Source organism: Saccopteryx bilineata, chromosome 1 (genome assembly GCF_036850765.1).
Source record: "Saccopteryx bilineata isolate mSacBil1 chromosome 1, mSacBil1_pri_phased_curated, whole genome shotgun sequence".
Taxonomy (NCBI): domain Eukaryota; kingdom Metazoa; phylum Chordata; class Mammalia; order Chiroptera; family Emballonuridae; genus Saccopteryx; species Saccopteryx bilineata.
The window spans coordinates 241,395,483-241,408,992 of record NC_089490.1 but is presented as its reverse complement, the minus strand read 5'-3'; the positions used below and the strand labels follow the sequence as shown (position 1 = coordinate 241,408,992).

Genomic DNA, 13,510 nt, shown 5'->3' with positions numbered 1-13,510 from the left:
GTGGCTCCCAGCCTTGCCACAGTCACTTCCCCATGGTTGAGCTCGTGGACACTGTACGTGTAAAGGAACCCTCAAGTTGCACTGTGGACAGGCATGTCAGCTGTCCACCTGAACCACACAGAGACAGACAGACATTGTCCACTGCTCGTCCTCCCTCCCAGCAGCTGCAGGAAAGGGGAAGAAGAAGCCCGGGATGCTAGGGAGAGACGTGTTTTTATGTATAAGCCTCTCTAACCCCAGGAGGTACGTTAGTGTGTCTAGTTTACAGATGTAGAAACTGAGGCACCAAGAGTTCAGCCGAAGTCACAGAACAAGAGAGGGCAGAGCTGAGACCAGAGCAGCGTGGCACGACTCTCGATGCCCTGGGTCCCTGAAGAGCCTGAGCAGTCGGGCAGGACTGGAGTCCCTTATCGATGGGGTAGCTCATCAAGTGGGCCAGTGCCGGACCAGGTCCTGAGCTCCAGGCTCTGGGGTCCTGGCCCCAAGTCTCTACAAGGCAGACTGGTGACCTCTTCTTCCCCAGCCTCCCCCAGAGGGGAGGGGTTTGCCCACCCTTGAGCCTCCTCACAGATGTTTCCCTTGAACATGTTTATCTCTTGACTAAAGACTGAGTTCAGACTCAGGCCATATCCTGACAGGACAAGAGGACCTTGAGAATGTCCCCTCTTGGATGACACAACTTCAGCAGTGAGGAGACATGCACTCCTGGGAAGACACTCCGAGGCCCTGGAGCTATCCCATCACTGAGGGATGAGAGCCTAGCACCAGGTGCCTCCCTACCTTGTGTGGTCAGGATGTTCTTGTTGGTGTGTGGCCTCAATTATGGGGCCTCCCATTGCCTACTGCCCATTGGTCACTGGTCACAGGGCCACATGCCCACTCCCAGCAGCTTGGAGCAGGTGAGAAACAGAGTTGACAGGTGTGGGGCATGCCTGCCCTGTAACTGCTCCTGGGTCTCCACCCCACACATGACTGCAGCTCAACACCCACCAGTCAGGCCAGCCCTTGGGAAGCTCTGAACTGCAGGCAGAAAGCAGATTGGGGCGGACACCAACATAGGCAGACACTGTGCTGGGCACGCTGGAGGCAGAAGTGATTGGCTGGGACTATTCCCTCAAATTCTTCACAAGCCAGTGAGGGAGATTTGACAAGGGCTGCGTTACAGGGGAGCATAAGGAGTTGTGGGAACAGGAATGCAAAACAAGGAAGGCTTCCTGGAAGAGGTATGACCTGAGTATTAAAAAATAGGTAGGAACTAGACAGACAAGAGGAAGAAAGAGCTCTTTGTTCTGGGTGTTTCTGTGTGTGGTCTTGTCCTTCTCAGCACCAAGGCCTGGGCAGGTGCAAAAGAGAGGCTGGAGGCAGGGAAAGTGCTCTGAGCACAGGTAGAAGGTAGTGTGGGGCGGAGCACCGCAGCAGCAGGAGGGCCCAGGGCCTATGTGTCTGGTGTGGCCAAGCCTGCTCAGGCTTCCTGCACGGGCAGCTGGTAAGTTATCAGCCTGTGGGTCTGTGCCCTTAGGGACAGGACTGGTGTCATCAGAAGACACTTGTTGACTTGCCCATGTAAACTGCGTTCCTGCCTGAGGAAGATTAATGGTGGCAGGTGGGACACACACAGAAAAGTTCGTGAGAAGCAGGGTCTGGACAAGAGGGGGCAAGAGTGAGCACGAATGAAAGGTCTGGAATCCCACCACAGTATTTTTTGACTTGTAAACATTAAAAAGCTATACAGCCCTGGCCGGTTGGCTCAGCGGTAGAGCGTCGGCCTAGCGTGCAGAGGACCCGGGTTCTATTCCCGGCCAGGGCACACAGGAGAAGCGCCCATTTGCTTCTCCACCCCTCCGCCACGCTTTCCTCTCTATCTCTCTCCTCCCCTCCCGCAGCCAAGGCTCCATTGGAGCAAAGATGGCCGGGCGCTGGGGATGGCTCTGTGGCCTCTGCCTCAGGCGCTAGAGTGGCTCTGGTCGCAACATGGCGACGCCCAGGATGGGCAGAGCATCGCCCCCTGGTGGGCAGAGCGTCGCCCCCTGGTGGGCAGAGCGTCGCCCCTGGTGGGCGTGCCGGGTGGATCCCGGTCGGGCGCATGCGGGAGTCTGTCTGACTGTCTCTCCCTGTTTCCAGCTTCAGAAAAATGGAAGAAAAAAAAAAAAAAGCTATACAGTGGTACCTTGAGATACAAATTTAATTCGTTCTGTAACTGAGCTCGTAAGTCAGTCAACTGTTATCAAACTGCTGATACTGGACCCGTGTGCCAACGAGCCAACTAGCGGCAGCTTCCCAAATCACGACTCGTATCCCAGAATTTCGCTCGGATCTCGAACAAAAATACGGACTGAGGCGCAGTTTGTATCTTAAAAAAATTAGTATGTTAGTCTGTTTGTATTTCAAGGTACCACTGTAACCACCCTCCCCCCAATAAAAGCATGAAGCCACTGTGGCCTCCTGTCAGATTAAAGCAGGGAGGCAGGGAGAGTCATGCCTTCATGCCCTCCCTGGCTCACTCCACTGCCAGCCCAGGGCCTGACACGGCTCTAAAAGGTGTCAGTGTGACTCACTGGGCCGTTGTCATCACAGTTCCCTTTGCCCATATAGCTGTGGGGGAGGGGGGTCTCTGGTTAGGCCCCTGTGGCAGGCATGTTTGCTGGGCACAGTGAGTCCCAAACACACTGAATGTTTCCTCCCCAGAAGCCACTTGGGGAACAGGCAGCACCCAGGGGGTCTTATTTCTGCTCCTAGGTATACAAGCATTGAGAAATGCACAGCATGAGCCAGCAGGAGACTAGTAGGGTTCTGGAGGGACTATTCACACCCTTCCCTCCAGAAACTGAAGCCTGCTGGGGAGTCAGGAGACCAGGATACTCCCCCCTAACTTGCCAGGTAACTGGAGTGAGACCTTTCACCTCTCAGGACCCCAGCCCCCCACCCTCTGATCTCTCAGAGCATTTTAATGAAACAACCATTCATTCTCCAGCGCCTGCCTTGGCCCGGGGGGGGGGGGTGAATAGGAAAAACCCTACTAGCTTCTTCCCATCCTGGAGACCCAACCTCTCCAGTGTGGTTTTCCTCCATTTGAGCATTCTCCCAGTCCTGTCCCACAGACCCTGTTTCAGACACCTACTAAGTGCCGTCCAGATGAGACACAGAGAGCAAGATGGGAGAACCACACCTGCCCTCACGTGTTTGCAGCTCATTTTGACTGCAGAGGCCACATGACATCACACGATAAACATGCAGCAAGCTCTGGAAAACTGACATAGTGACAGCCCCGGAGTGCTGGGTATTTGCCAGCCCCTCACACCTCATCTGGAAGCCTCGTGACCACCACCACCACCACCACCACCACCACCACCACCACTACCACCCCCCCGTGACCCCATTGGCAAGTGTAGAGGCTGTTTGCCCCAGAGGAAATGAACATTCAGAGAAGTTAAGGAGCCACTCCAGGACACCCCAGCTCCACAGGCCTGAGCTGTTTGCCTGGGGGATGCTCTCACTCTTCCTTCCGTGGGTGTGTCTCCATAGTGCAGGGAGAGAGGCACCTCTCTGGCAAGGGGAGCGCCAAACACATGGAGGGCAATAGGGCCTCGCCTCTCCCGTCTCCTGGAAAGTCCCTGCCTGGTGAACTCCTATTCCAACTGGGTGACTGTGGCTGATGCTCTTGGTTCCACTCAGAGAGAAGTGGGGCTGATGAACCACTGTGATCCTGAGTGGGAGCTGAGACATGGGCACGGTGGCCTCTGAGAGCGGGCTGGTGAGGGTCCTGTGGGCTGGCCGCCAGTGCCTGCACCAAACCCCCAACTGCAGAGCACTCTCTACTTCAAAGGGGCTGAAGGAGGGCATGTCAGTGGGGAAACAGGAGGGCTTCTCCAAGTAGGCCAGGCAGTGGACACCCCCACGCCCACGGGCTCTGCCACTCGGGGCTGGGCTGGAGCTGACAATAACTGTAGGCCTCTAGAGCAAGGGTCGGGAACCTATGGCTCGTGAGCCAGATGTGGCTCTTTTGATGGCTGCATCTGGCTCTCAGACAAATCTTTAATAAAAATAATAATAACGTTAAAAATATAAAACATTCTCATGTACTACAATCCATTCATTTCCTACCGCTCATGTTCATGGTTGCAAGTGTCTGGAGCTGATTACAGCTGTCCTCCGGGACAACACCAAATTTTTATTGGATAATGAGTAACGTACATGGGTCGTTGTATGGCTCTCACGGAATTACATTTTAAAATATGTGGTGTTTATGGTTCTCTCAGCCAAAAAGTTTCCTGACCCTTGCTCTAGAGTGACCATCCTCTCTGCTGCATTCGCAGGTAGGGATGCGGGGTGTGCAGGGTGCCCACAGTGCCCAGAATAACCCTAATTGGGATATATTGTCCTTCTTATATACCGCTGGATTTGATTCACTAATATTTTATTAAGGACTTTTGACCTTTTAAGTATATAATTGGGATTATGTCATTCCTTGCTTAAAGTGCTTCCGAGGCTTCTCAGAGCACTTAGAATAAAATGTGAATCCTCTACCCGAAGCCACCAGCCTCACAGCCCCTGTGACCTCTCCAGACACTGGCCCAGACTTTGGAGAAGCCAAGCACAGCCTGCCACAGGGAATGCTGGGATGCTCCCTCCCTGAATCTTCCTCGGGCGCAATTGCAGCGCTCTGCTTGTGGGCCAGTGCATTGGCTCTCTGCCCACCAGTCTCTAAGTTCCAAGAGTCAGTGGCCTCATGCCTGTCACAGCATCTGGCACGTCTGACCCAGAGAAGGAACGAGCTCTCCTCAGTACCTGTTCCACACAGCTCAGCACAGGCAGCTGCAGACACATCTCACCATGAACTTCAGGTGGGCCCTTTCTGCTGCACCCCCATGACACCGAACTCCCTGACTCGATCACTGTCCCACTTCTGAGAGAATCATTTCTCCCTGAAGACTCTCCATTTCTGCCTCTCACGTCCACCCTCTCAGCTGATGACCTTGCTTCCCTGCCCACTGACAACACAGAAGAGGACATCACCCCCCCCAGCACCTACACCCACACACTCTGCATCCTGCCCATCAGATAATCTCCATATGACAATAAAACCAGCCTTCTGTGTGTCTCCGAGGTCCCAGCTCTGCTTCCTAAACCAAGAGATCACTCCAGAAAGCCCTGCCTTCACCATCTCTCTCAGCCATCTTAGTACACAAACATACTCATGTCCCCTTATCTCAGAGAGCACCACAAAACAGCATGCCTTGTCCGCACTTCCTCACCGCAGGGCTTTGCTCTCCACACCACAAAATCCTCAAAGGACCATCTATGCCAGCTGCCTCCAGTTCACTCCTGTTCTCCCGGGGCCCCTCCCACAGGCTCCTCCCACCACTCGGCTGGCACCACTCTGGCCAAATCCAAGGCTGCTTCTCATTCCTCCTCTCACTTGACCCATTGGCACCATGACCACAGAATGGCCAGTCTCTAGCATCTCCGTGATGCACTTTCCATACATAGCTCTCAGACACACACCCGAGGCTCCAGGGTTCCCTCCTGCATCTCTGGTTCTCTTTCAACTTCTGCCGCCAGTGCCTCCTCTTCTCCCCAACCTCTCATCGCTCCGTCCTTGGTCTTCTTATTCATCTTGGGGACCTCATCCAGCCGCGTTGGTCTACCTGCCAATGGCTCTCACCCCCAGCCCAGACCTCTCCATCCCTGAACTCCATCTTCGAACTTCCAACTGCCTGCTCAGCACCCGGCTGCGGCCCAAGCACAGCATGCCCAGAGGTGACCTTTGTTGCCCCCACACCAGCAGCACCCACAGGCCCTCCTTCAGTTGCTCAGGATGGAAAGTTTGGTCACACTTACTTGACTCTTACACCACTTGACTTTTTTTATAAAAGTTCAAGAACAGGCAAAACCAATCTACAGGGATAAAGAGCAGCCCAGTGGTTACTTTCAAGGGTCCCGAGCAGGAGTGACACCAGGGAGCCTTCTGGACTTCTAGACTGTCCCAAATGTTGATCTGGGTGGTGGTTACATAGGCCCATCTGTATGTAAAAATGTACTAGGCTGTACGCCTGAGCTAAGGAGGCTGCAGGGATGATTCGTGCAGCCCACTCACCCAGTGTGCTCACCGGCCCTGCTCTGTGCCCACCCTGCCCAATGGGGTCACCCCAGGGGGCCCACACTGCACACCCTCCACCCTGGGACTGCCCTCCTCACCAAGAGGCTAAGTAACAGGATGTCCAGGCCTCTGGAGGTAGAGAGCAGGCAATGAGGGCAGCCAGAGGGCACAGGGGCAGAGGAATGCCAGCGCTCTTTGGGGGAGTTGCAGTTTCAGGGAGATGGTCGGGAGGAATAACAGAGTCAGAGCAGAGGGAGCTGGCAGTCCTCATCCTGCGCTCTACAGTGGACAAAGCAGCACTGCCCAGGGTCCCGGCGTGGTCCCAACCACACAAACAACGTCAGTTTTGTATATCAGGCTGTGTGCTATTTTTAACGAGAAATTGGTAATAATCCAAATAATAAAAAATGTAAGAATGAATAAATAAAATATGATATTCTTTTATTAAAAACATGCTGACAGCATACCTACTCTGCCAAGAGTGGGGATGCACAGAAAGGTGTGCAGATGTGGTCCTGGCTGCCCTGGCACCAACCACGCTCAGAAGAACTATCTGGGCCATGAGCGATGGGGACTGAGAGGCAGATGCAGCCCATGTGCCTGACAGAGACAGTAATCTGGCCTTTCCACATGAGACTAAGGGATGCATTGAAAAAATCAACTCAATATTGTACCATCTTAAAGATGCTTATGAAATTTTTAAAAAAACCTTACAGAATAATTTTTATTGACATGAAGAAATGCTTATAACACTGGGCAAATACACTATAGTACGAAGCTATTGACGCTCTCAGCTATGTGAACATTAATAGGTGGTCGAGGCCTAACGTGTGGTGGTGCAGTGGGTAAAAGTGTTAACCTGGAACGCTGCGGTCAACGGTTCGAAACCCTGGGCTTGCCTGGTCAAGGCATATATGGGAGTTGATGCTTTCTGCTCCTCTCCCCTTCTCTCTCTCTGTCTCTGTCTCCTCTCTCTAAAATGAATAAATAAAATCTAAAAAATAATAATGATAAAGTTAGCTAGAATATTAAAAAAAAATAGGTGGTTGATAGGTCATTGATAGGTAGGTAGGGAAGCAGCTAGGTAGATAAAGAGATGTGTGGGAAAATTTCCTGGAACACCAAATGTTAGGTTACCTGTAGGTGGTAGAATTACTGGTGATAATGTTATCTTTATTCTTTCCTCTATTTCTGAAAATTTTAACAATAGATTATGTTTATGCTCCGAAGTAAACGTCAAAGTCAGGGCGGGGCCTCTAGGACTCCAGCCCAGGGCTCTCTAGAAGGCACATGGGCCTTTACCTGCTCCTCAGGAGCTCACACCTGGTGGACTGAACCCTGAGAGCCAGTCCAGAGCCAGTGGAGGGAAGTGCTCCCCCAGGAACTCACTCTCATCACTCTCAGCTACGTCCACGTCACTGTCACCATGCCTGCCGGCATGCTCTTTAACATGACCCACTGACGCTGCCCTTAATTCAAACAAAGAAATTATCTTTTTAATCAGAAATCAACAACCTCCCATCAAGCACCCCCTGAGCCCACACGGATGTGCTGACGTAACCTGTCGAGAGTCTCTGCTCTGTTCCTTGAGGGGGTAATTGCTAAGGGCTCTTCCTGCCCTGGGCCTTTAGGTCAGAGGCTAGGGAGCAGACAGCTCCTGGAGGAGTGACCTTGAACACTCTGGACCTCTGTTCCCTCTTCTGCAGGTGAAGGGGTTGGATGTGGGGTCTTCCTACCATTCCTCTTCTTCTGTCTCATGCTCCAGACCTCTGACTAATCCATCCTCACACAGCAGAGCTGCAATCGCCTCCCTCTGCTGAAAGCAGACAGAAGCCCCAGACTGCAGCCTGGCGGGGGGCATCAGCACAGGAGCACTTTAACGTCAAGAAAGGCCCAGGATAGTCGGAGGAGGAGGCTAAATTGATGTCTAAAAGCGAACACACCCTAGGCTACCCGATTCCTCCCCCCCACCCCCAAGCCTGGGCCAGCAGGCCAGCCTCCCCCACTCCTGGCTGTGCTTCCCTAGTCAGCCGCCTGGCTGGGCAGGCTTCCAGCTGTGGACAGAAGCAAGGCTACCAGGGGCCCCTCTGCCCACTGGAGTGAAGGTGATGGGGGGGGAGCATGCATGGGCTGAGCAGAGCGCAGGGGACATTGGCAAAGATCAGAGGAGAAGGAGCACCCTGCTGACAGCCTTGAGGAAACTCCTCTGTAAATCCTGCAGCTTCTTGGGCTGATTCAAGATGACCCTGGGCTTTGCTGCTTCAAGGTGTCTGGGAAACAGGCCTGGGTTCAAATCCTGTCTCTCCTCCTGTCAAGATGCTTATCTGGGCAAATTTCTGAACCTCCCTGAGCCTCAGACCTTAGTTTATCTAAAAAACCATCTGTAGAAGGCGGATTCAGTTACCTGCACTAGTGAGAAGCCGTGAGCACTGAGTAAGGGAAAGCAGAGAGACACAGTGTCAAATCTCGTTCTTAACTCTGGAGCTAGGAGCACAGCCCAGCTTTCCCAAGTCCTCTGCACAGCACTGTCAGGAGCGACAGAGGAGAGCCACAGAGACCATGGATCCAGCCCTGCCATCTAACAGACGATGGGGGGAGGAGGCTCAGAGGGGTTGACTACCTTATCCAAGGTTGCACAGCTTGTTAGGAACAGAGCAAGGTTCAAACTCAGGTTGCTCTGACTCCCAAACATCCACTACCCCTCACCCCACACCAGCTATCTGGTCTCTGCTTACTGAGAGGGCTTTGGTCAGGGAGCCTTGCTGGCTCTCATCCCCATAGCCATCCCCCTGGACTAGGTGCCACCAAGAAACCCCAGGGTGAGAGGTACAGGGACAGATTCCCCAGAATTAGGAGCTGAGGGTATATGCCCAAGCATGTAAAAGTGTTATGCAAATGACATGTAAAGTACATGTAGATGACCACCAGGTTATTGATGAATGAACCATTGGAAAGTTTTTTTTGTTTGTTTTTTGGTAACTGGATCACACTATAGGCTGTGAGCTGTTTTTCTCTCTTGTCTTTCTGCCAAGTGAAGGAAATAAATGTTGTGGTTGACTGACCAAACCACACCTCACTTGGTCAGGGATCCAGTGGGTCACTCAAATGTCTGTGCATGCCTCACCAGTGCTTGGACAGTATTCCTCCTTGGTGCCCAGGGCCACGTTCACCTCTGACAGGCTCCTCAGGACAGGGAGCCAGGAGCCTGGGGCCTCCAACTGAGCGGTATGCAGTGATCTGCTGCCTCCATGGGACCAGGGTGGAGCAGTGGCCATCACCTCAACCCAGCCTCCAGAACCCTACTTTGGGAGCTGGACCCCGGCAGGAGAAAGATTCCTCTCCATGGGGTACCCCAGGCACTGAAGGCCTGAGCTGATGGGGCAGCACAGTCAGGGCTCCCCAGAAGACAGCAGGGAAGGTCTAGCCCCAGAGAGAAGGAAAATTAGAGTTTGACATCTGGAGCCTGCTGGGGGCTTAACCATAAGCTCTGGAAACTCATCTGGCTCAATCCACATTTACTGAGTGTCTGTTACAAGCTAGACAGTGCTAGGCTTTCTGGAGAAACAGCAGAAACAGACAATGCCGCAGACAGGCCAGGGAAGAAAAGGCAAGTATCAAAGAACTTCATGGTACCGTGTCACCTCCCTGGAAACTGCATAAAAGCATGAAATGGGGGGGGGGGGAGACTTGCCTGTTCAGCCCCACTTTGAACAACATGTCAACACGATGAAGCAACAAGTAGAAACCGACCACTTGCGGCTGACACAGCACCAAGGGCTTTCTGTTCTTCCAGGCACCCAGGAAGAAGATATGATAATCATGTCCCCTTTCACAGATGGGGAAACCGAAGCTTAAAGAGGTTAATAAGTGTCCCAAAATCACACAGCTAGAAATTCAGGGCAAGGACTTGAACCCAGGCCTGTCTTCTTCGCCTCTATGCACACCACAGCTTCAGCCCTCAGAAGACAGTCCCCCAAGACAACTAGCTCCTCGAGCCAGAGCACAGAAGCTGTCTCCTGTAGGGACAGGTCTGCAGCCACCGTCACCCTGATGAGGCAAGTGGGACACATTCTGCCTGTCACATCAGGACCAGCCTTTGCTCAGTGGCACCCACTCCCAGACAGAACTTCCTGAGCAGCCTCCCACATTAGCATGTCTGTGTTTCCTAATGTGGCCACACTGTGTATGGTCAGTGCAGAGGTCTAGCCACTCTGATGGGCTGAGACCAGCTGCACCTGCGCAACCCACCACAAAATGGGACCCAGCGAGGCACGAAGGCCCTTCAATACTGAGCTTCCGGTGCTTCCAAGTTGCCTTCCCTGCCTCTCTCCCTTGAGCAGCAGTCTGCACCTCACCTCCCCTGGGAAACCTAGAGGCAGATAGGCTGGCACCGAGCTGCTGGGGCATGAGGGAGCTGGGAAGCCAGGTGGGTGGGGGCTCCAGGCCCTGCTCCTGCCTAGCCCCAGCTCCTCCAAACCCTTCTGGGTCTGAGTCCTCCCTTTGTCCCTTTTCCAGCTGCCCTGCAGCTTCCCAACGGGGTCATGGTGAGAACACGAAAAAATGGTGCATGGAAAAGAGCTTCAAAAAGTTGCACAAATTTTATGCAGACAGAAGAAACGTGGGTGGCTAGGGCTGCCTGGGCAAGTTGCCAAATGAGGCCAGAGGCCCCATGTCCCAGATATGAAAGCTACTCCAGGGAAGGTAGGTGCCAGAGATGGCCAGAGCTCCCCACAGACAGGGAAGTCTGCTGTTGAGACTCGAAGAGGGGGCCTCACAGGGTGCCCGAGCAGGGTCGGTCTGGCTGTGAGCCTAGGCATTCACTGGCCTGGGCAATGCCTGGTGATGAGATTGTGTCCGGGAAGTCCTGAACGGGCAAAGAGCCCAGGACTAGATACCCGCATGAGGACAGCCACCATCAGGCCACTCACTCTGGTGCTGCCTGGACACAGCATGAGTCCCTGCTGTGACCGGCCAAGATTTGCAAGGTTTTGTGACAGAACAGGAATGTTAAGAGAAGGCACCACATTACTCCCTCCTCCTCCTGCAACAGAGCCCCAGCAGTGGCAGTTGGGCAGAGGTAATCCAACTGCTGAGGCTCACAGGACAGCCCCGGAGGGTGGAACTGGCTGGCACAGAGATGAGTGTCTGCGGGAAGAGTGCCCCGCCAGGCTCCGGGCAGGCCACCCTCAGCACATGATCACCCCACCCTAGCAACCTGCTCTTTCCTTCCAAGACCCTGAGATTGGTGGGCTCAGTTCCTTCTGCAAAGGGCTCACCATGACCGTGTTGGTGACTCCTCCAAACCCCTACTCCAGGCTGGACAGCTGGCTGTGTCCTGAGAACAGAAGCAGCTTAGCTTGGGGGGTCCTGGGTGCTGCCAGGGTCTCATTTCTCCAGCCACCTAGCATCCCCTTGCTTCAACAACAGCTCAGCTCAGCCCAGCACCACAGAGCAGAGTGCAGGGAGGTGAGCACTCTGCTAGGACTAGGACACAACGGCCCAGAGGACATCTGCCTTACTGAGGTCTTGTGCTCCACCTTCTATCCTCTCTACTTGACCTTCCCACCACCTAGTATGGGCGTGGCCCAGCACCTCCACTGCTCAAGGCTCACCTGAGTGGGATCTTGACCCGGAGGTAGCGGTCCACAGCGATGGCCAACAGGGCCAGGATGGAGCTCTGGGTGAGGATGAGGACAGGACAGGCAACCATGAGGCAGGTGTGGAAGTAGGTCTGGGGCCCTATGTTGATGAGGATGGCAAGTGGGATGACTAGAGCGCCCACGGCCACATCAGCCACAGCCAGCGATGCGATGAAGCAGAAGGTAGCATCCCGCAGCGCCTGGTTCACCTTCACTGCCCAGATCACCAGCACGTTCCCGGGCACAGAGACCAGGGCGATGAGCACCTCGATGCCAATGTAGGCGGCCTGGAAGGCCGAGACGGAGGCCGGCATTGCAGGAAACAGCTGGGCACATCGGTGGAATGGCACCTGTGGTCAGGAAGCCTGGGGTGGGGAGGCTTGCCCAGCATGGAGGGGACCTCAGCTCTAAAAGTCCCCTCCCTTTGGGGATGTGCCCCACTTGCCACAACTGACACCCTGGCCCTTTCTCTACCTGATCTTGTCTCTCCCTGTATCACCCCCAGCGGTTCCGGTTAGCAACCTAAGAGAGCAGCGCTTACTCCTCCGCGGGCTTTCTCATCAGGTCTGAGGCAGCTCACAGCTCACACTCCACAAGGGTTCCTCATTTCTGGCTCTGTCCCCCTTTGCCCACAGAACAGGATGCCAGGAGCTCACCATTCTGCCTGCTGACCGCAGAAGGGTCCCAAAGGCGGTGCCTAAATTTGGGGGCACCTGGCACCGCGTGGGGCAAGGCTGGGCTCTGGGCACAGCGCGGGACAGCTCATGGTGTCCTGGCTCGGCCGCAGCGCTGCCCGCCCGGCCTTTCAGCAATCACATGGTGCGCAGAGGCTCGGCCCCGGACGCTTTTAAAGACGTAGCGCCCTGCTCCGCACCTGGGACGCGGCTGGCGGACGCGGGTATGGGGACTGAGCCTGACTCCGGTCCGGTGCGCGGTGTCCCCTTTCCCCAGCGTGCGCCCACCCACCTGAGACGCGGGGCGCCAGCCTCCTGGCAGTGCCCTGGCCCTGCTCCAGCTCTGCAGGGACCCTCGCCCAGCCCTGCCCCTGGAAGGGGGCTTTCTAGTCGCCTTTTTAAACCCTCTCCTGCATCCCCTACGGGAAGCCCCGGCATGAGCGGAAACGCAGACCTACCCCGGCTCACCAAAGCTGGCCGAGCTCACAGCTACCTTTGTGGTTCTGTCCAAACGCCCCCAGCCCGACGCCTTCAGCAGCAGTCAGCTCGGGGGTGCCCAGAGAGCCCAGGGACAGCCCGCCAGTTCAGGGATGGAGCCGGCCGGACGCGCCTCGGGTGCCCGGCGCGGGAGCGGAGAGACAAGCCAGCTCACACACCGGAGGGGCGGGGGCGGCGGCACCGCGGGCCCCTCCCTCTTTGCCCTCCATCTCCTCCCCCACCCCCTCTGCCGAACAAAGGAAGTGATTCTGGGTGAGAAACGGGTAAAATGTGAGCTTTCCATAGCGTACGCTGTGCGAACCTAGCCTTGGAAGCGGGCAGAGTGCAGCCTCCCTGCGTCCACTCCCCCTTCTTGGCGCGGATGCCGGAAAGCGACCCCTCCACCGACCGCGCAGCATCCGCGCCCCGGGCCTCCCTGTCTCCCCGCCCCGCCCCGCTCCACCCCTCAGTCCTGAAACCTGCTCTCCGCGGAGCAGCCCGGCGTCTGCTCAGGAACGAGCATCCTTCCCGCACGCACCTCTGTGCAGCGCCTGAGTCATTACTCCTCTTGCCCTTCCAACTGCCTGCTAATCTGTGAGCAGTTTCCATGTTACAGATGGGGT

General features: G+C 55.1%; 1 protein-coding gene across 3 annotated transcripts in view; it reads right to left on the bottom strand.

Annotated features, from left to right (window-relative positions):
• Positions 1 to 13,510, bottom strand: part of ADORA1 (adenosine A1 receptor) — a 27,212-nt gene extending 13,702 nt beyond the window's left edge. Inside the window, exons 1-2 of one of the 3 annotated variants that reach the window (XM_066239726.1) lie at positions 13,426 to 13,510; positions 11,710 to 12,086 (exon numbers count right to left, since the gene is read on the bottom strand). In XM_066239726.1, coding sequence (XP_066095823.1) covers positions 11,710 to 12,050 — 341 coding nt within the window. In that variant the 5' untranslated portion in view covers positions 12,051 to 12,086; positions 13,426 to 13,510. The other 2 variants (XM_066239717.1, XM_066239710.1) reach the window with 2 other exon arrangements.